The sequence below is a fragment of the Lissotriton helveticus genome, chromosome 2_1 (genome assembly GCF_964261635.1).
Source record: "Lissotriton helveticus chromosome 2_1, aLisHel1.1, whole genome shotgun sequence".
NCBI classification, from domain to species: domain Eukaryota; kingdom Metazoa; phylum Chordata; class Amphibia; order Caudata; family Salamandridae; genus Lissotriton; species Lissotriton helveticus.
The window spans coordinates 1,182,772,616-1,182,796,403 of NC_136059.1; the positions used below are offsets into that span (position 1 = coordinate 1,182,772,616).

Below are 23,788 nucleotides of genomic sequence, written 5' to 3' on the forward strand. Positions count from 1 at the left end.
CCCAGACTGCTGTCTAGGATACTTTGCCTGATATAATCATTAGCCCCGTAGAGGAGAGACGGTTATTTATCATTGTATTAGCCAGATCTTTGATATTGCAGAATTGGCGTTGTGAAATTACCCCTTTTCAGCAGTGGTTGAGCAAAATGTCTAGCGTTGGGGATTTGGAAAAAAGATACGCTTTAAGGTCAGTTTCTTGCTCTAAGTATAAACTGATATGGGAGTTTCTTTGATAAGCATAGGGGAAAGAAATTTGAATGAAATGTAAGTGTGCTACTCTTGGAAATTTGGAAGGCTACAGTTGAATGTACATTTTTTGTGTGTGTCAGTGCTATTTATTATCTATTAATCAGACTTGCTAAGAACATGGTATTGCTATTCTTCTTCTAAAATGTAATATCCTATCCTATCTCCTTTTATTTTAATTGTATAACTATAAATTCATATATTATTTATTATATATTTAACACCTATTATTTATGATGTTAATTATGATAATATTCTGATTGCTGAACCCTCCAAAATAAAAAATTGTTTTTAAAAAATCAATGGCATGGGATGTACACAGCTCACTTCCCTAGGGTGGCATGCATGCTGTGGCTGCTAATTTGAACCCTGCTAAATGGTTCAGTATCACAGTCAGCTGTGGAACAAGGATGCCCTGCACACATTAGGCAAAGGAATAGACTAAGGACCTGATTATGACTAAAGAGGTCCTTAGGACTGCCATACTTGTGGTGGTGTCCGTACTGGTGGTGCGACTGCTGCATTCTGAGTGTGCCGATCCCACCAACACAAACCACCGAACTGCTGGGTATCCGCGACCACTTGGTGGTGGAGCAGTGGTCTGACAAGCAATAATCTGGCGGTGCCGCTGCATTACTGCCACGCATATTCTGAGTTTCCTCATCGCAACGGTTTTCATGGCAGGAAGCCCACCATGAAAACTGTGGAAGTGAAGAAAGTAAGGGGCTCGACATGGCCCCATGTTTCCTCGGGGCCAGGGAATGCATGCACGGAGGCACATGTTGTGCCCCTTGTGTTCATGCAACCCTTGTTCCAGTACGGCATGGGCTTTACAGTCCATGCCATGTTGGAAAGTGCAGTGGCAGTCCCACGGAGCTGCATTTCTAAGACAGTGCCTTGTGCCAGCCACATCAGGACTGCCTGCCCTGTATTCCACTCGGAATAAGGCAGGCGGTCTTAGTACGGGTTTGGTGAGGTGGCAGTGGGGAGCTGATGTGGCGGCCCGCTGCCACACTGCTAAACTCGTAATCAGGCCCTAAATCTAGGAAAAGATTATACTATCAACACAACAGGTAACTAATGATATAGTTAACATTAAAAATGTTAGCATCTTCATGAAAAAGTTTGATATATATTTGTTGGTTCCCAAAAGAGGGATTATAATATTCATAACTGTTAGCTATGCAGTTATGAACAATTATTAAAAAGTATACATGAAGTCGAAATTTTATTCAAACGTTTTAAATAATTTTAGTTGGAAAGATTACAGTGAAATACATAAATACTACACATTGCACCCAAAGTAGGCAAAACTAACAATTATTACCTTAGAATTCCTAATTTGATGACAATGAAGTATATTGTAACACTGAGCTGACATTTTTAAACTTTTTTAAACAGACATTCACTGCTACAATACGAGGGTGAGTATTTACCTGCTGGGGCTGCCCTTCTGGTGGTGCCACTTGCTGCTGCACAAGTGTCTGCTCTCCTTGCTGCAAGGCTGGCAGACTCCCCTGAACCGGAAGCTGCTGCCCTGGCTGGTGGGGTTCCTGGCGGACAGGTGTTTCGAGCGGGGGCTGCTGAGGAAGACTTTTTGCTTGCAGTCCTGGTTCTGGTGGTTGGAGTGGGATCAGTTGCGCAGGCAGTGGTGGAGGATGAACTGGCACAGCATATTCATACTGCAGAAAAGAAGGCAACAACCAGATAAGCAGCGGTTAGGACGCCAATATAGCCACAAAAACTAACATGTAAAAGTATTAAAACGGTTTTAAAATAACTGAAGTTTCTACTTTTTAAGACACATGCAACATTTTGATAATAGTTACAATGCCATTTAAACAGTGACATGGGATAGAGTTGGGATTAAAAGATCCCCAGGGAATGGCTGCTGGTGGATTAAAGAGGCAAATGGTGAAATCAATACTACACAACCTTTGTATTCGACACTGTGATCTTCGATAGTGCTGGTTGTAGGCTTCTAAACAAATCTTTGGGCCCTGGCACTTATTTTTTTAACGGCATAGGCATACAAAATGTGCACACATTGCACACCTATATGAGGGTATATTTCTGTGAATATTTGCTGCATACTAATCAAACAGTGGCATTTCAATTACATATTAGCAGGCCATAGCGAATAACAGGGCAGTCCTCACAGACCTGCATTGTTGGTATGAGGCCTGATAGATTGAAGGGTATATTTACAGCAAAATGCTTGAGCGCTGTGTTACGCCAAATTTACCAATGCTGCTCTTTGACATTTTCGAAAAAAATGTATGCGCTGTATTTACAAAATTATGGCACACTCCTGCGTTTTTCCCTAGAGTGGGTGCTCAAAACATGACCTACGCCTGTGCGAGCACCCTTGAGCGATGTGGCAAGAGTGCCTGCACTGCAGGGGCAATTGATTATATGCAGGAAGGGGCACCATCCTGCACATAAACAATCAATAATAGTGATTTGCTCCTTCTATGTGGGCTGCAGAATGCAGCACACATAGAAAGAACAAAAAAACAGAAAAAATTAATAAATGTTCCTCCTATCACCATTATAAGACCAGATATTAACCGCCATTTGTTTGTGGCGCTGCACTAGCCTTGTAAATCTAGGGCAGCATCAAAAAACAATGGGTGTTGCGGTGGAACGCTCACAGCAACTCCCGGGGCCCGCCCCTTTGCAGCAGCAGACTGCAGCAGAAAGGGGCATATTTAGAAGGTGGCGTTAATGTATGTCACAGTGTAAATTAGATCCACCTTGTAAATATGGGAACTGGCGCAACACCACTGGAGCGTCAGAAAAAGTTACGCTTCAGCGGAGTTAGGGGCTTGTAAATATGCTCCTTAATGTCTTGTTTTTTTCCAAGGCAATAGGCAGTTGTTTGTTACCGAGAAGTATATATGACAGTTACTATCAAGTGACACTGGTATGCGTGCCTAGGATACTATTGCCCTCTCATTCGATAACTAGGTTACTCCCTTTGCACACTTTAGTCTCCAAGGGTAAGGGGATCAATCCGTCAAGGCTCCTGATCCGTCAGGATCATGATTCATTTTTCGACAGCCCTTCCATGTCTGCCTTTCCATCATGGAAAGGCTGATGGAAAAGGACTTTAGCGTCCCCTATCAGAGACCCCTTCCCCCCTGACTGTCCTCTATGGGGAATGGGCCGCCCTAAACATTCCTGCACCCTGTCGCAGGCAATGCATGATGCCTTCCACACAGTGCTGGGATGTTCACAAACATCCATTTTTCAATGGAAGCTTGTGCCGCAGGCCTTTTCTGCCCGCCACACAAGCTTCCATTGGAAATTGGATGTTTGCGACCACCTTATGGACAGTCACATCCTAATCCAGAGGCCAGAATAGCTGACCTAAGGTCGCTCGGTTCTAGAGCGATACGGTGCCGTCTGGACTCAAATCCGCCTGACATCGTAATCAGCCCCTACGTTAAGGCTTGTAACTTCCTAGAAAATACTTAGCTCGGTTCCAGTCCATGAGGGATGAGTCAGGCTCATCATATATGGCCTCATCGGATAACTTCAATAACCAAGAATCAGAAACTGAATTTGTCTGCTACCCTTCCCTGAATTGCTTTTTAGATGATTCCTCATCTACCCTTCTCTACATCATTTTGACAGTGGGCTGCAAGACAACCCCTTCAACAGCGTATATTCTTTCCTCCCATGTGACCTCCAGATCATTATGACTCTACCTTTCTACTCATCCTCTAAACACTGGCATGCCACCTCAGACCACTTTCCTTTCTGCTTGAATATTTCATTTTACCTGTTTAGCTATGCTGACAACCTGTAGGTACAGATGAAAGTAGATCCACAACCATTGCTCACTAAAACAGAAATCATGTCAGCTGGATCTCAAGTTAGTAGGATGACAACTAAGATGGGTGCCCAACCTACCCCTGAACATTAGGTGAAAAACAAATGAATAATTTGTCATTGGGACTTCAGCTTTCCACAACAGATACCTCATGGAGGTCAGGTGATCATTTCTCTTATTTGGATTTTCTAATATTGTATATCCCTTTCTGGAAAGACCATTGCATTTATGTGTGTGTCCTGGGCTTTGTCCTAGCATTTGGGAGCAAACAACCTGTAAAAACTAAATGTTCCAGGTGGCACTGCATAGGATCTTCTGAAGTCCAGACATATCCCAGGAAATGTTATGTGGACAATAACTTTTTATTTAATTCAAAGGCGGCAGTGTCAGAAAATACAGTATTATTGAAAAGGTGTGTTCATAAATCAATATTCCCCATTTAACCACCAACTGGCACTTCTTTTTTTAGAAGGGGAAAAAAGGGTAGCATCAAATGTTCGAAATGCTGCCGATTAGAGGGAAATAGTGCAGTCTGTCGTGTTTCCAGACAAGTCTAGGCCAAACACCATGGCACCTTTTTGCTGCTTGTGTGATCTTCAAAATGTGCCCCATAACCTGCAAAACAGCCATTCTCAACATGCATTCCTATTTGGCACAAACAATCAATATCTGGATGGTATGTCAAGCAATAAGCCTGCTGGATCTTCCCTTGAATCTTGTCAGTGTAAACCTCTATTGATGGCTAAGGCAGTAATATGTCCTTCCATTAGTCATATGTTAGGACGCTTTTTTGTGCATGGGGATGTGCCTATAGACATTAAAATAAAATACCATTCTGACCCTTGTTTCAAATTCATCATTGAACCCCTCTGGCCCTCTACACTGCAATCACATTACTCGGTTGACACACCCTGCACATCTATCCGAACATGTAGTGGCTGACCAGCTGCAAGAGGTTACGGAGAAGAATGTCAGTGTTAATCCTTTCCACACCGGTTTTGGGCCTGGCATGAGCAAATGAGCTTGTGTCCACTTTTGTCCTAGATGAATTGGACTGGATGGTTTATAAGGACGGTGACATATATTATTGGATTTATCAGCAGACTTCAAGACAATTGATCACCCAATTCTTGTCCTGCGACTAAAAAAGCTCCAGATGGGGGCACTGCACCTGAATTGTTCTGTTCCTTTTTATCAGGTTGTTTGGAAACAGTTCAAGTGAGTAATTTTACCTTAACGTCTAGAAAGTTGCTTGTATGTAGGAAAATTGAGAACAAAAATATCATCTGGTGTAAATATTGTTGCCTAAATTTTGTTTGTAAATGTATTGATCTCTTGAATGTAGATTTTCTATTACTTATTCCAGTAGGACAATATTTTTGTAATGTATTATGTCTGTAGTTTATTTTATTTATAATTTACTATTTTGCAGTTTATGAAGGACACAATATTTTTGCAGGAATTCTTTATGCCATCATATTCTTGTACCATACTCTTGGGGGTCGCAGAGACATAATCTCTCTCCACATGTCTACTGCATGAAGCAGATTTTTTGTTCTACATGTCTACAGGCGGTCCAGAGATTTTATTGAACATTGGTGGAGACAGGGGTCCTATGAAGGCTTTAAAGGATAATAAGGAGGATTCCTAATCTCTCCAGCTGTCTGGCAGTCATTGCTACCAGTAACTATTCACTGCTGTCTTAAGTTGAATCGAAAAGAAACAAAGTGAGAACGAGTCATCTACCTATTTGTAATCAGGTTACTTCCTTCTGTCCCTTTTGATGTACTTCAAATGCTTGGAACCTACAGGGTGTTCTCAAAGAACCCTCACTCACCTACCTAGTAGGTGATATGCTTCATCATTGGGTTCCCTCCCTGGTTGTTGAATGCCACCAGGGTGGGCTGTGACGCCAGATTGCTGCGGTGTGATTCAGTGAATGTAATGTGGTGAGTTTAAAATTGGCTTGGGAATCCCTGTGATCCTTTGTATCATAATTTTTATTTTAATGTTTTAGGTGTTCCAGGTCAATATTAAAAATAGTGATGGATATGCACTGGATAATTATTTGGTCCCATATATCCTTAATATGTGGTCTACATGTTTCAGCCACTTTAGGGAGCCCAGAGGGTCAATGGGGCTTTCTTCAGGACCAAATATTTGTTGAATATGCACGCGTACTAAAGAATGCAAAAGCGTGGATGTCTGTAGTCAATACTTACAAACTCCCCGTGTTTTTTCGGCTACAATACATCTTATGGTTTCTCCGTTGCTAGTAGTTGTGAAATTCTTCATGGGGTGCTGCTTCAGACGTGGGCTTCTCTAATTAACATTTTTGATATTTAGCCTCATTTTCCATGGCATCTAGATCAGTCCTCGAAGCTCTATGTCTATAAGTTGAATCCAACAAAACTGAGATTTTTCTGGCGGAGCATGGGTTGGCTCAGAAATTGCTAATGCCACGCTCCATCACTTTAGAAACACAGGGATGTGCCGTACTTACAATAATACAATGCACCTCTACGTTCCTCCCTACACAGGTTGTAAATTCAGCTGCCTAGTGCCAACGCAGGGACCCTTGCACCATAGTGCAGGGGTACCTGCGTTAAGGAAATGATTGTTTATGTGCAGGAAGGTGGTCCTTCCTATACTTAAGTGATCTAGAATAGTGATTTGTAACTTCTAAGTGTGCTGGATTGTACTTAATGCCGCCTAGTAAATAAGGCTCAGGGTTTATTGACACAGAAACGTCACTAAAAGTGAGTTCCTGCGGCGATAGGAGCTTGTAAATATGCCCCAGTATCCATAATGTTTGGGATATCAGTTCGTGGTTCTGTTCTATGAGTCTTTACTTGACTCACTATGAAGAATGTAGGTGACCTAATGGACTTTAGCCTTCTATGGTCAGAATATTCACGCCAGTTTCTAAAATTTGCTTTTTATTTGTGGTTGCTGCTGAGGGTTCTTCCATTCCTGACCTTTTCTCACAAGATATTAGTGATGAATGCCTTGGTGCAATCAGAATTGGACCTCTAAACTGAAACTAACTTCTCCTCTCTAAATATCCCTTGCTATGATTCCACATATTCAAAATGCCTGTGTGATCCTCTTAGGACTAAGGATATTCAAGCTGTCTTCAGTCATTACATGTATTCAATAAATACACGTCGGGTTATTTTGAGGAAATATAGCCACTCCCCAGATAGTACTGACTGTAGGTGATGTGGCAATGCCCTTTTTCTTATGAAAAAACTCAACTGAGTGCTAGCTAAGAGGCTCGTAACAAAGAAAGAGGATTCTCATTTGCATTGTCAATAAACAAAATGGTACCTAAGGTAGCCAATTGATGAATATATGTAATCCGACAGGTAAAAAGGTATGTCTCTTCAGTCCTGCCCCGTTTAAACCTATGGTGATCCCTAATATTCTGCATTGAGGGGGGCACATACCAGTACTCGAAACTATGTAGGATAAGGCTTACCGCCACCTAAAGGGGCCTTCCTGCAGTGCTTAATTTGTGCATGTTGTTGCAGGTGCTATGCACCAGCAACTATTTTTGGGATCAGAACTTAGAATCTAACCATAGAATTTTACCCAGATCAACAGGAGGTGTTATGCAGTGGCAGAATGAGGCATGCAACATGAGGTGAAACCAAGACTAGGATGCCTTGGTGTTCCGCAATCCCATAATTTGGTAGCCCAGGTAGCAGGCTCCTAAAAAACCTTTGGACCCCCCTATTTATTTTTCTTACAAGTGGCACTGCCTTCTTGTACATAGGCATACAAGCTGTATTTCCCATTTAACCAGATCAGTTTTATCTGCAGAAGTTTTGAAGAAGCCCCACTAACCTGTTGTGTTTCATGCTCACGTGGTCTTAGGGGCATCCAAGGATAAGCAGCAGAAGGCCCGTGCATCCACCATGAGGGAAACCGGTCACCAAATCCATACTTGTGTTAAAAGTAAAAGAATAACCAAGTGTTAGAAACAGAGATCAGATAGACGTGTAACCACAGAAGTTGCAACAAGTTGACACATACGATTTGCCAGTGGTGTGTGAATTTGACAAAACTGTGACAAGCCAACTTTACGGTATGAAAAAAATTACCAGGGACAAATACATTCTGCAAGAGATTTTTCCTGCATAACCTGCTTTTAATAGCAAACTCCAGCACAAAAAAAAAACTTTTTCAGAAAAAAAAACTACCGCAAAAAAGTTTTGGGGTGTGTAGTTCTGACATGTGCCAATATTGAGTAATTGGAAGACAAAATTAATGAAGTAAAGTTTGTTAGAATCGCAAACCTTGGAACCTTGGAAAACGAAATTTTACATTTGCACAAACTGAGTAATAAGATGTCAGTGTCTACAGTGCAATCTTGTACCTAGCCCCTCACCCACATCTTAAGTGTGTTTCCTCTGTTTATCAGCGGGATAACTGACAGACTATAATTAACAGTGAAGCAAAATGAGTTATTTTATTTCTGTAAATAATATTTCTTTCATGGGACGTTACACAATCGTTTCATATCTACTAAAAATCTGCACATTTTCAAATCAAACATCCAACTTTTGGTCATTACAATAGTTCCTATTGATACTTAGACAAGAGATTAGCACGTGGAAAAAAGCGCCGACAGAGGAAGAGGTCCTTTGCGATACTGAATGCGCTTTTAAGAGATTATTTGCTAGAGGCAAAACTTCATGCAAATGAACTCCTGGCAAATTAAAGCCTGCTCCTGTCCAATTGCTTATTGCAAAAATGTTCTGGTACCTGTTGGTGAAGGCAAACAGGAGCATCGTAGGTACCACTAGTACCTTGATGTATACATGCTTCCCCCTGGTAGAGATTTCACACTCCTTGAAAGCTCCAACACTGAGAAGGTGCAGAAGAGATTAAACCGCTCCCTCAGATGGAACCACTAGCTTGTGTCTTTGGCTGTGCTTGAGGATGAAGGTTGAGTCATATCTAGTTTAGACACTTTAGAGTTTGCTTTGGTGGAGAATGGATGTGAGATAACTGTAAGGATTGTGTTTATTTTTTTCTAGCCACCTAGGAGATGCTCGCTGTTGGCTACCACAGCTGTCTATTGACTTTGCTTCTTTAAGATTGCATGTTGACTCAATTATGAACTGTCGCTCAATACAAAACGCATGTGTTCTGGAACGGCATAGGCTGGTGAACTTTGCCTGATGATTTACCATGTACACCCAGACCCTCACTGTAGTGCAACACAGTGAGGGATGCTGTCATGGCAGTGTTCCTTTTGCTGTTGATAATTATTTATCATAGATGGAATTTCAGCAGGGTCTCCCACCTTTCTTCCTTCCCTTGCAAATAGAGTAAGTACAAATCATTTAGAATAAATATATTTTAAGGCATCAGTGCAAGGCCCAGCCTGTGTTAAGGGAGCAATTGCTGAGTCTCCAAATAATACATTCCAGTAGGCTTTCAGGCTATCCAGAATGATTATGCATGAGGCCAATTTGTATATGATGAATGTAATTGGAGTTATCTGTGTCTTTAACCTAATCAGTCTGAGTACCTGACTTGATTTTACTATCCACTGGCTTGATGCGCCCAACCTGAATCAGGACGGTGATGTCTTGACATGTTTTTTCAGGATAAAATAAGGACACACCCTACAGATCTAACTGGACTGTTCGTAGCAAGGACACCTCCAAACTGGCTCCTTCCATATACCCTCAGTATTACTTGAAATGAGGAGCACACAACTAATGATATATATATACTCATTCAATGCAGAAGCGAGGGAAGAACTTGACACAAAGTATCCCCTCCTCAAGCACTAACCAAGACATCGGCTACACCACATAAGGGATCTCTAGGGAACCATACAGAGAGAACAGAAGCACACAACATCCATCTGGTGATTCATATTTGGTGGCATCACCCTCCTCAATCTCACAAGGTACCAAGCAATCTTTCATAGAATTCACACACTGCCCTCAGGGCTCTCCCAGCATTCCCCACATCTTCAATAACTTCTTAAGGTTTGCAAAACATGGTATATCCAATTCTCCTTTTCATGTATTCTCGCTCTCAACAAGTAACCCTTATCTGCACACACATGTTCAGCTGCCTAGCAGTGATAATGCTACGATCGTGTTTTATTCTGTAGGGTCTCGGGTCTCTTTCTCATTTTAGCATCCTTCATCGAGAAAACCCATGCTTACCCCACCATATTTGTGAGTTGCGACTCTGCCATCACAAACTTTTAAAGTGGGATTTCTCTGTAAAGGAATAGGACATTGCACTAATGACTAACCTCCAGTTTTCCATGATGGTGTGATTCTGTCTTTCAGTCATTGTGTTGTTTTGTGTATAGTCCAATTTGATTTTAACAGTCTCGCCTTTAGTGATGTTGCTTAAGACAGAGGGATATCCCTTTTTACTAAACACCTCCGAGATGGATCTGGCCACAGATCTCATGGATACATCACTTGCAAAACACAACTCTGCCACTTTTAAAACCGATTGAACACACTCTCAATGCTTGGAGTCCAACTATCCACGCAGACAGGTCTTAACACATGCAAACTCACACACTTTCAGGGTAGATCAGGAAGCAGTTTGATGTCACCTTCAACACATAGGGCCTAATTACATCTACAGCTGTCCTATGGATTGTCGCAGCTGCGGTGGCAGTGCGGGCACCACTGCACCAGCGGTCTAACTTCCCTATTACTACTAGGGCGGTCGGACTGCCATTGCACCACCACAACCGTCAGAGATCAGAGTGCACTGGCAGTGGTGCAGTGGTCTTGAGTCCGCAATATGCTTGGTGGGACACCTGGCTCTAACAGGACCTCCAAGCTGCACATAGAGGACGTACGTAATATACAAAAAGTACAGTTGAGCAAAGATGGACGCTTCATCATGTCACTGACCAGTTTAGTTTATGTTCCTAAGTGTCAAGTAAGATCAATGTAAATTAGATTTTGTTCACAAAGGCATGTAGACCAGTGAGTGAGAAATGGTTACCTGTGGCCTCATGTTCATTCCATGTATGTTTATCCCATTTGGACTCCCGTATGGTTTCATTCTCTAAAAACAAAACATAGATCAGTCTTACATAGCAGGGAAGTCATGTGCACTTATTCTCAGACAACCATAAATTTACAGTCATCATGTTTTACCCTCCACTGACACAGACGTTGTGAACCAGCTACAATCACTATTATATCTCTTTGATGTTGAACTTCTCTCACTCCTTATGAGGGGCGTAGCAGTCGTTTGCGCCTCTCGAGTGGTGGGAACAGTGACCCAGGGATGTGAGGTGCCCTCTGCACCCTAGTTACAGATGCATTTTCCTAAATCAACTGGGGAGCAGGAAGGCTCATTTTCCTTGCTTGCATTAGGATCCAATGCACCGTTGCCACGCCGCTGCTCCTCAAAAATAGGAGTCAGCTGTCTGTGGGCAGGCTGCTGTGAGACAATCTCTGCCTACGGATACCATTAAACGTGTTCATTGAGGTGAGTTCTGATGTTCTTGCCATTAGAGGCCAATAGGCAGCACCACTGAAATTATGCGGCAGGGGCAGGTCAAATTCTGCGGCAGGGTTGATTAAATTATGCGGCAGGGTTGATTAAATTATGCAACAGGAAAAGCAAATTACTCTGCGTAATGCGGCATATTTTATGATAGCATTACTTGATTATTTCGACATTTTTATACATGCTAACACGGTCTGCAAGAAGGTTTCAACTCTTTCATACCGTTTATCACCCGAATACAGCAATATGCAACAGAAAGGTGGTCAGTTAACATTTGCGAAGGGCCTTCCCTGTGTGGCAGCATTTTCAAATGGTTTTTAGTAACTTTTGATCAGTTAAAGCTAGAAACACGTTTTTTTGTTAAAATCTGCAGATTATGCAGCAGCAGCAAATGGTGGATTATGTGGCAAATGCAGCACATCTATGTTTATGTGGTAATCACATAATTCCAGTGGCCCTAACTGTAGGACAATGATATTAGGCTGATGACAAAATGCCCCAGAAGGTATTTTGAGTAATTGCTTAGCCAGTGGACAGGGAATCTGGCAATTTTTATTATCTAAGACCTGTTGACCTGCTGTGAGGTATTAAGCTGCACTCATTCCATGCATAGGGCCACATTCAGGGCAGGACTGGCCATAGCAGGCACCGGGCAATCCCCCGGTGCGCCGCACAGGTGGGGGCCTGTTTTGGGCCCCTGGTTGCCGTTTTTGTTACAGGGCCGATTTTGCAGCACAGCTGCAAAATCGGCCCTTTACCAAAATCGTCCGAAAACCGGCCCCGGCAAAGAGCTCGGCGGCACCTCCAACCGTCCAGAGTGGGTAGTGGGGGGGGGGGGACATTTTGCCAGGGCCGGTTATGGTTCCCAGTCCGGCCCTGGCCAGATTTAGCAAAATGTCATGCAACAAAAAGCAGCAAGATGACTTGCTGAGCTGTGGGACAGGGAGAGAGCAGGAATGTGCCATATCTACTAAGATAGGGTGACCAGGCGTCCCGAATTTGCCAGGACGTCCCCCGTCTTTTCACCAGCTGTCCCGGTAGATTTCAGGAAATATAGCTGATGTCCCGGTTTTTAGAGAGGGCCAACTGAAAACGGGGGAGCTTCTTTTTTATGTTTTACAAAGCAGGAACGGTTAGTAGTTGTTTCAAGAAAGCAATTTAATTAACAGGCAAGCTACTGGGTTTAAAAATTGCATTTTATGTATGATCTTACGTCCTCTTCTGTAATTCTCTGCTGAGGAGCACTGTCAATCAGTGCGCCCGCTTGAAGTAAAATTGTAGTCCTTCTTCTATTTTTGTTTTTTGGCTTTAAAATTCTGGCACCCTATACTAAGATATAACACATTCCAGCTCTCTAGCAGTAATGCAGGCACCTTTCCCCCGTGGTGCAAGCAGTGGCGGCTCCTCCGCTAAGGCAGAGGAGCGTCGCTCCACTGCTATTTAAGCAGTGCACAAAAGAAAAATAAAACGATAATAACAGTACATTATTATAATTTTATTTTTCTATGCGGCACACGGAGCGAGGTGGGGATGGGGCTGGGCTTTGTGACGCCAAGCAGAGTAAGGAGTTGTTTGCACTCCTCTAAGTGCACATGACAGTTTGGGTGTCATGCGTACTTGGCATGTTCTCCATTGGGCTGTATGCACAGCCCGTGGAGAACATGCCCAGCCACCCTAGGACCTGCCTGAGCATCCAAACAGGATGTTCTGACCAATCAGGATGCTGCTTCTGCAGCATCCTGATTGGCTGACAGAGCCTGGAAGCCTGAGTGCTTCCAGTGCTGTAGCAGACCTAAAGAGGACGAAGGAGAGGCGGCGCAGCAGCGAAGGAAAAGGTAAGCTTGTTTTTTTATTATTGTTATTTTTTTTAATCCATTTCCACCATACACCCTCCCGCCTCACCACCCCCATTCTGAGGTAGCTGCCACTGGGTGCAAGGGTGCCTGCATTGCAGACAGCATTTTTTTGTGCAGGAAGGGACACCTTCCCGCAAAAAGCATTCCTTAGAGGCATTTTCCGCTTTCTAGCGTGTTGCAGACACAAGTTTAGAAAGAGAAAACAACAGGGATAAATGAAGATATTTCTGCTCGCTACGCCTCTGTTGGGAAGGTATACCATTTTGATGTAATCCCAGGTTTACTACCCTTTGTAAATCTGAGATTACGTCAAAATCCATGGGTGGATGCATGGAAACGTGACGCTCCATCTATGGAATGCCTTCTCAACACAGAGAAACGCAAGACAGAGATTCATGCTGCCCATGGTAATCTGGATTTACTAAACTATGCAGAACTGAGTGGGTTAGTAAATCACACTGTGTTCCCTTGCATCGCCTTGTGAAATGGAAGGCCAATGCAGACCCTTCGTATATCTTTCCCATAGTTTTACTATCTGGGGTTTAGTAAGTAAATGCACCAAATAGCTACAGTGAATGATTGCAATAAAGACATTTGATTTGTATTCTGATTAACACCCTTCGAAACTGCTTTCATGGTTTGCGTAGACTTGATATCTGCTTCTTGCGGGGCAAAGGCAGGCCAGTCCGCGTGCATCGTAGCCCAGAAGAGGCTGGACCACACCCTAACATCTACTGTCGTCCAGCAGGATTTTCTCCATTGGAGCATTAATTGAGGGTACTTTCAATTTACGTCGCTCACCTCGTAATCCTAACAATGAGGTTGAGCCTGTAAACCATACGCTGGACCCCGAATGCGTGACAACCTTTCAACTGATCAGAGCCTTTAGGGAAGGGGCCTGGTCCAAAAGCAAAAACATTGTAATATCAAGCAAGTCCCTGTCTTGAAGCAAATTAGGAAGGGGGTGAAAAAGGGGAAACTTGCCTAGAATCATGTCTTATCTATGGGACCTTACAGTCATCAAGACCTTATTTTAAAATTGTAAACACAAATATCGACTGTTTTGATGCACTGAATATACAAATTGTTAAAATGGAGGAAGTGGTGGGGACATTGGGAGAAACTGTGGGGTTCATCTATATGCAAATGGTAAATCTCTTGGGTAAATTAGCTCCCTTCACCATCACTGCCCATAATGTTCCCCTACAAGGTCACCTTAGCAGGCATTACCCATCCCGTTTTTTAGAGACCGGCATGGGGCTAGGGACTTCTGGCAATATAGCTGTCAACACAGCTAATGTTACTTTATTACCACAGAATGTTCAGTCAGCTTCCCATGCAGCTCAGCCCAGTGATTCTACTGATAGGAATTAATAACACTCATAGTGTAGACCATGGGCAACGAGAGAGGGAACACCATCACCCTGTTGAGGTTTTTTCAAGGGATAAGCCATGTGATGTGGTCATTCAGTTGCCACAAGCATATACCTCCTATGTATTATTGATGACTGATGTTCCCCCCTTAAGGTCAAGGAAACTGAAAGTTATCTGCAGCTCAAAAACAAAGTCACTCATTGGCTGACGGGCAAGGTAAACCTCCATCAGTCCTTATTTGAAGAGATTATCATGGTCCGGAGAGTGGGCTGGTTACGGAATTCCCGTAAAACATTCCCAGGTGACTAATACAGTCATAAACCTTTGCAATGCAATGAGGGTGGGTTATATCCTTCACAATCTTAGGACCAGTACTGCTCCGAGAAGTAGAATCGTAGTACTCCCCCTTTGCTTTTTCTACAAAAAAGCATAGGGGGAGTCTCGAACAGAGTGGGCGCTCAATCTGAATGTGCCCTCAGGGGCAGGGTCCTGGTGTGCACCTTAGCATTCACTTTGAATCACTGATTGAGTTAGATGACCCCGACTGACTGGCCCCCATTTTGAATTCCTTCACATTTACTGAATGCTTTACAATTTTCAATTATACATTTTGCTTTTTCATTTACATAAACTTTATTGATCTGCTAATATTGTTTGCTTTTCTTAGCAGTCACTGACCCGCTGAGCAAGCTGTGCAGACCCCCAGGGGTCCACGGACAACTGGTTACGAACAACTGAACTAGAGCATTAGATACTTAAGTTGTGCAGAGCAATTATGAACACATCAATTACATTAAACATTAGACCTTATAAGTAACTTAACATTAGCCGTTTATCTTGGACATATGCCTTTGAAGAATTCATTTCTAGATTTAACCCCAATTAAAGCCAGGTTTTCTGCTTTTATGATTTGTCACCATTGAGTATCTTGGTTTACTGTCCATCTTGCTCATTGATGCACAGTGACTAATCCTAAACTGTTTAATGTAAAAAAGGAAAAGTGGAAAATCCTGTTTCTTTTCTTATTAATTGGAAAATCGAGCAGTGAAGCAAGCTTTAGCTTCACTTTTACCCAGTGACAATTCGTTTATGCTCCCAGAATTCCAAGATTTTATTTTTCCCAAAATAATACAGCTGTTTAAAGCAGGCAAATCTCCCTTTAAAACACTGGGGAGAAACAAGAAGAAATCGTCGAAGAAACATATACTTCTGAATGTTATTCCCTAAAACCTTGTAATTCCAATGATTTACATTCCCCTATACTTATGGGACCTACCGTTAATGGTATCTACAGAGCAAGGAAAAAACAATAATTTTTTGAGGCAATCATGATCGAGGGTTTAGAGCTGAATAATGTCCCACAAACCTAAAATTTTGACCGGTACAAGGAAGCAACATACCTCATAGCTCATGCTGGCCATTCCTGGCATCCCACCTTGTTGAGGGTAAATCTGAAACAGAGAAATAATGTATTACTTGTCCATCTTTTATCAAGTCAACAATAAGTAACTATTCACTTTCACCCACTATTTAATGCAGCATCTAAAGCTCTAGCTTTGGAATCACCCAGCTATTTCATTACTTTTTAAGTTAATGTTGAATTCTGACTCTAGGAGCTACTTACATACCACACTTTTCAATATTAAAAACCACCTAGGGGAGAAACATTTCTTTGCAAGGATTTCGTGATACTGCAAAAAAGAAAAGTGTTTTGTAGCTGGGAAATGTGGCAGACTTTTTTTGTAGGTTGGTGGGACACACAGGGCTCGATTCGCAAAGGTAAAGTTGGATCTGTGGTCTAAGTTTACGCCTGAAGTCCAAGTTTATACTTCAGGCCTAAAGTCCAAGTTTATACTTCAGGCCTAAAGTTAGATTTCAGGTCTACTACACAAGACTTCAGGTCTAAACTAAGACTTCAGGTCTAAGTTTACTTTTGTGACTATTCTGTCTGCTTGGTCATATGTTTAATTTGACAGATTGAGCCTTATTTAAAGTAACCTGGTTATCCCAATTCTAGTTGAAATTGCAATGATTACAATGTTTGAAAAATAAAGAGAGGAGGGGAGCTAAGACAAGAGGAAGTGATTCACCAAGGTAAACAATCACATTTCAAATGACCACCTTTTGACCAGGAAAGGTGCCAACCTCATCCTGATTTTGAATATGCAGATATTGTTGTAGATCCCTTTAAACCTGTTTTGCTGTTCGGGCAAAACATAGGGCAAAAGTATTTTTAGAGTGGCATTGTGTTGTAAGTTGCAAAGTTGCTTTTCTGCACTGCACAAATCTTAGGTTACACAAACCCTGCATCCTTGCCGTGCTCGCGCTTCGCACCTGTAGAGTTCCTCAGGGCAGTTGATCCAATGTGTCTCAAGTCTCACCTATCCAGCTGTGATTCCAAGAACAAATGCTTGCAGTTTTTAGGGGCATAACTCTTGTTGAATTATGTGTTCCTGATCAACCTTATCTAATATTAGATAAACTATCCTGGCTCATGGTTCACTGATCCATGTCTGATGCAACAATTTGCACCATTCTAGGCAAAGTGAGATTCTGCTGCTATGAAATGCTGCCTGTGCATGCAGATGTAAATTGGTCTTGTTATTGGTCTGATCTGGATTTCATTACTAAGTAATCTTGTAGGTATCAGATGGTTCAATACTTACTGGTAAAGCAAAACTTGTGCCAATGAGGCACCAAACCACAGCCCAGAGTCCCATTTTGCATAGATGTATCTGTAACACAAACAACCAGAACATTAGAGAGCCAATTAACCATTTAGCATGCTGAAAAGATGTCAGATAATGCAGACGTCATTTTAACAATATTATGAACGTATCCTGGCAGCTGAAAACCTACAATTATGCCCTATCCAGGACACCCCCGATAAATGAGAGTTCTTAAAAATTTTTAATTTTGCGAAAAATATATATGTTGTTGAAAACAAATAATATGTTATTGTGTATTTCTTTTTCATTCTTTTCCTTTATCCTCCCTCTTGATCCTATCGTCTCTCCTTTTAGAGTACCCTGTGCCGTGTTATCGACTTTCAGAGTAAGTGCACTTACTTCAGAAATGAAGCGTGCCGGTGGAATGCATATTTTTCACTTACATTTTTCTAGAATCATTCCAAAACATGGCTCTATATTTCAGTATGCTCTGAAATACATGAATATGGCGTTCATGTATAACACTATAAACAGGCTTTTGGAGTTAAATACAGATACAAATAGTCAATATAATTACTAATTCCCTTTGATTTATTTACCATTATTGTGACCAGTGCACAAGGGCATTTATGTCCATAAATATATATGCATAAAGCTGAAAATACCTCTCTTTACCATGCCAGGAATTCACAAAGGGAATTTTATCAGAGTGAATGGGGTTACTATTGCAGACATCTCCACCAAGCCTGTGGAGAAACCAACAGCAGTAACTCCCCACAAGTGATCGGAAGAGGCCAGACGAAGGTGGGGTTAGTGTTGTAAATATATGAACACCCACAAACATGTACATTTGTGTGCATTGCCAGACTCGAGCTAACCTTTTTCCACCCTTGAAATTTTACTCCAGCGAAGGGCTGAAGTAACTTCCCTTCCAGACTGCGAAGAGGAGCAGCTCACCTATAAACTTACAGCAGATGTATGGGAAGGGGGTTTCCCCTACGAAATACAAAAGAAAAGAGAAATATTTGCATATTTATACATCGGGCGCCATTTCTTAGTGCCTAACGGTCTGATTACGAGTTTGGCTGATATATCCTGTCTGTTTATTGGAAGTGCATTCGCGTGTAGTGCACTTGAAGAATGGTGTAGGGAATATCCATCACGTTTGTGACAGGGTACATGTCTGCCAAAAACAAGGCCCTGATACTACATTGTGTGGAACTATACATTTAGGAAATGGAAGCTAGGGGAATATGCCACATGGCATTCCCAGTGGTATGCCTGGAAACCTGTACAAGCGGCAGTTTTGCAGGGGTACAACTCGGGATGTTTTTGAATTAAAAAAGTAATAAATACATATGTTCATAGCAGAATTTTCAGGTGCAGATTTGCCACTTTTCTGTGACTTAACCAACTATAACTTTGATCTCTATTCGTTGGTTTTTTTCACTGACTTCTGCCGTGCACTGCCCTCCATCCACACAAGTGCAAACTTCTAAGAAGTGGAAATGCCCATTAATATTTGCTCTGCCTTTTCCTGCTCTACCCCTTATGCTCAGTGGCGTAACATAGGCCCCTGCAGCCACTGCGATGTGGGGAGCTCCGAGCTCCAGGGGTCCCCCTCAGGTCAGTAGCCTGGCCTGAGGGCTCTTGACTGAGTCTGGGTGGGGGGCTCCATGTACTTTGCAGGGGCCACCCCCCTCAAGTTTTGTAATGCCACTGCTTATGCTTCCAATGTTCTCCACACTTACTTCCTCTATCTCCATGCAGCCTTCTCACTAGTCTCTGCAATATGAGTTTAGGATTAATATTAATCTAATTTCACTTCCCTCTCAAGCAAGCCCCACATTTTGGGTGCGTGTTTGTGTACCCATATGATACCTGTGTCAATATTTGACATCATGGAGTTGGGCCTCTGCGGCATTTTAGAAAACATCAGGTGAAAAGTAGATTACCCTGATGTTTTTGAGAGGTTCGTATTGTATTTAAGATACTTTTCAGAAAATGTAGGCTCCATTATTCCCAGAGCAGCACAATCCACCCTATGGTAGAGACAAATTAAATAGCAGACAAAACAGATGCAGTAAAGGAAATGAGTGGGAAGATAAGAGGAATCCACTATTTGAGAAGAGTACCCTTCAGGAGTGCTGCACTAATCCAAGTGAGTACCCATGCCGGGTCCTGGAATTGTCGCCTGGCCCATTGCCTTGTTTGAGAGCACTCAGCTCTTTTTCATTAAAGTGCACCAGATTCTTTAGAGGCACAAAAACTGCAGAGGCAGGTTTAATAGCAGACTTTTTTAAATTGACATGCAGAGTTCTCCAGGGCTGAGCCTTCTCTTTAACTTTGCTCCTTTTCTACATAATCCAACTAGCAATCTGATAGAGTGACACTATCTGTAACTCCAGACCTACACTCATTAATTACAGATCTAGCTTTGGCAGGAGGTTAGAGGATCATCTCAATCAAGAAGATATTCTACTGGCTGAAAGGGATCAACAGTATCCTAAAGATTCCAAGCAGAGCAGTTGATCTTAGGTAAGTTAATCAGTCATTCTTAAATCCTGCGTCCCCACTTGCCAACTCCTTTGGTAATGCTCCATCATCTGCACAGAAAGTCAGAGACCTCTGGTCATATATGATGTCGGTAAATCATTAATCACCAGGACAAATACCAACAGCAAGGTAGCCATCTTTCAAATCAGCATGCTTAGGAAGGTGATGTGGACTAACAAGTAATAATATTGCCGCTTTACTGGGTAAAAGTGCTGCTAAAGCGGCGATACTGCCCTTGGTAATATGCCCCTCAGTAAGAGGAAGTTTTTGGTGTTGTCGAAAATGAACTCCTGTAAGATTACCTACATGTGCAAGCCAAAAACTCTTAAGAATCCTGAAAATGGCGGACAAATTCTGCTTGGGATTGAAGAAGTCCAACCAAGTAACACACACACACACTAAAGTCAATACTAACATACATTTGAATAAAAAATCAAGATCAAACTATTGTGCACCACGCACAAAGCCTACTGGGTTAGAGTCCCAGAGGATGTCCAGTTCATTTTCAAAAATGTATTGGTAATGGAAGGAGGAAAGGCCCTGCAACCGATCTCATATGATTGGAACAAGTCTCTCCTGGTCCTCTTTCTACGTCGAGGCACAGGGCAGACAAAAAAAACTATGTCCTACTTTTAATTTCTTAATGTAAGCAAAATAAAGGTTTTAACACTTTTTGGAATGTTGCCTTTCGGCCTTAGCATGTATCCAAAATCTGAAAAGTTAGAGCTTGAAGTGCAGCAAAAATAAGCAAAAAGAGTGAATGAATAAAAAATTATATTGATAGTGAAAACTCTTATAAACTGGTTTTGCTAAATGGGCCCTTTTTAAGGGGGTATTCGTGTTTTTCAATGAAATTTAATTAGACACTCCCCTCCAAATTCATAGTTCTTAAATTAAGGGGGTTGTTTGTCATAAGTGAGCCTTGGAACTAATTTGCGAACACCTGGAGTTAGTTGTTTCTATTCATTATTGCACTGATTTGCAGTGGCTGGATAGTTCTATAATTTGCATGAAAAAATGACTGCTGCTGAGCAGTATTGATATTTGTGAATCAAACACATATATTTTTATTTCAAGGGATTGCTGCCATAGGAGAATAACAGTGGGGCCATTGCACTGGGAGACGTCTCCTACTTCCTGACATAGTCCCATTCAGGTATGGCCACGGCTTTCCAATTGTAGGTTATGTGATCAAGGTGGGCCTACCATTGCAACACTTGCAAAGTGTTTCTTGTTGTATCATTCAGAAATAAAGGACTGGCTATCTGGAATGGTGACAGCTGATTCTAATAGAATTCCTATTAAATCCCTTCAGTAAGGCATAACTCAACCCCCTCATTTTCCAATTATATGTTGGACAATCAGGTGTGTATGTCCGAAATGTGAGGTGGAATATCCAAGATGGGTCACCCTTCTCTGTGAGTGATGTCCTAAAGGTGGTAGGGTGGATCATGAACTTAGTGGTAGTCAGAGATACAGTACACCTTTCCCACCATTACCCAGTTCAGCTCCTTTACATTTCCCACTCCTAGAAGTCATGCTTTTAGTGGGCTTTTCCAGGACTTACATTTTATGCTGTGCCAGACCAGTTCCTGATGGCTGGGAGAAACACTGAGGAAAAGGTGTTTGCCTTGAGGATTGGCCAATGGCGGACACTGCATAGAAGAGACTAGGCTGATGCAGTCCATTTTGAAACGATAAGTTCATCCCAAAGGTTTGGGATGAAATTTGAATTCATTTGGACTCTTGGGAATGCTTGGTGTGTCTAGGATTGGTTATAAGAAAGCCCCTCTTATCTATCGAGTGCTCACCTTTTGGCTTGCTGAAGTTCTGCTCTTTGACTGCACAGAAAGGACTGGACCAGAAACAGAATCCATAATTGTCTTTCTTGAAGAGATTACGGCCAACGGTGCAGAGCTGTGCAGAAGACCTATGCAGCTGAGCCTTGCTGAGAAGGATGTAGACTGACTGACTTGTGTCCATATAACTGGAATTTCACCACTTGATCATAAGATCAAATTCATGATACATTATTTGAACTCCTGGCTCTCTGAATCAGTTTGTTGCAAGGATTTGCTCCATCCTAGGTAAAACGGCAACATGTGCTGCCAAGAGGCGATTGACACTGCTTAGCCCGAGACCGCAGACAATGTTTCCCGGCCAAGACTGACAGACGTAGTACTATCAAGCAGTCTGTTTAACCCCTTAGCTGCGGGGTGTTTTCCCCCCGCTGTGTGGGGGGGAGGTGGGGCGCACGCAGCGCCGCTGTGCTAGTGACGACCTGAACTCGTCACAGCCACACCCGTTTTCGAACGTTCAGCACAGCAGGGAAATTATCCCCGCGTGCGAACGTTCCAACGGCTGTGACGAGCTCAGCTCGTCATGAGGGCAGCTCAACCGTCCCTCATGTTGAGCTCAGCTCGTCACTAGCACACAAGGGGTTAATGAACCACTGCAGGAACCAGTCTGGCATGTGTCCCTGAAAGAGACACCCCCTGAGGTTGCCTGTCACTGCTGTGAGCACCTGCACTGTGAGCCCAATGTGTGGCCCTGCGACAGAGGCATAACGAAACTTGAGGGGGCTCCCTGCAGGGTACATAGAGGGGCCTCCCTCTGGACTCTTTCATGAGCTCTCAGGCCAGGGTACTGTGCTGAGGGTGCCCTCTGGAGCTTGCCCCCCCGCATCGAGGGGCTGTGGGGGCCTATGTTACCCCACTACCCTGCGAGAGAGGCACTCTGTGAGGTGGCACATAACTGTTTAAGCCTCATTCTCTCTGCAGATGTGAGGCTATGTATGCCACTGCTAGCAGCCCGTCGCCCTAAAGTGTAACTCATTCCAAAGTGGTACCAGAGAGCCCACATCCTCAAAGTGATGATCACAAACTGCACAGAAAACATCATGTTCCCTGCCCATCCATGGTGTCATCAAGGCCAGCACAACTCTCCGACTTCAGCTGTACTCTGCAATCCTCTGGTCCCATCTGTTAAAGCATGAATGTGAACGCTTGACTTGCCAAGCCTGCCCTCAAACACTGAAGGACTGTGCTCCTGTGGCTGCAACGTCCCCATCTCTACAGGTTCAGTGGGCTCCCAGCACAACAGACGCTTTGAACTTCTCCTAATAGCCGTGAACTCTGGAAAGAAACAACTACAAACACTAAGGTACACATACATCAGTTCAATTAGAGAACGTGCTCTGTGTGCTTTTGTATAAGTGCTACGTTAAATTTTTTGTAACTGAAACCTTGATTTACATCTTTGATTTCTCTGCATAGAAAGTCGTAGGACTTTATGTACTGTGAAAACCACCAGTAATTTGATGCAATTTAACTTCATAAAGGTATTGCACATTTCTTTAATAAGTGTCATTCACTTTCACGAAAAGAATAAACTAATTGCTCAATATGTTTTTGTGAAGTATACTTGTGCTTCCTGAACTAGGCAGTCTGTTCCCTTAGCAACCGCTTAGTGTAAGCCTTGACAGTTAAACACCAGCTCCCCTGAAAGTCAAAGCCTTTGGGAGTCCCTTGCCATTTCACCAGGCTGACAGTAGAATATGGTTCCTGCATTTCTAAGGATAGCAGCAATACGTGTCACAAAGAGCACCTTACTGCCTGTGAGATGTGCAGTTCCTGTGAAACTGGATGACACTTGGAACAATTAAGGATCAACCCATTTCTGAGTGCTGCTTGGGTGAAAGAAATGCAAACTGTAATGCATGTGTTAATATTTCT

The 23,788-nt window shown here is 42.7% G+C and overlaps 1 protein-coding gene across 1 annotated transcript in view; it reads right to left on the reverse strand.

Moving 5' to 3' along the window:
* AMBN (ameloblastin) overlaps positions 1-23,788 on the reverse strand; it is a 64,968-nt gene that overhangs the window by 33,455 nt on the left and 7,725 nt on the right. Inside the window, exons 2-6 of the mRNA XM_078677467.1 lie at positions 17,496-17,564; positions 16,230-16,280; positions 11,087-11,149; positions 7,934-8,032; positions 1,683-1,928 (exon numbers count right to left, since the gene is read on the reverse strand). Coding sequence (XP_078533593.1) covers positions 1,683-1,928; positions 7,934-8,032; positions 11,087-11,149; positions 16,230-16,280; positions 17,496-17,549 — 513 coding nt within the window. The 5' untranslated portion in view covers positions 17,550-17,564. The remainder of the gene's footprint in view (positions 1-1,682; positions 1,929-7,933; positions 8,033-11,086; positions 11,150-16,229; positions 16,281-17,495; positions 17,565-23,788) is intronic.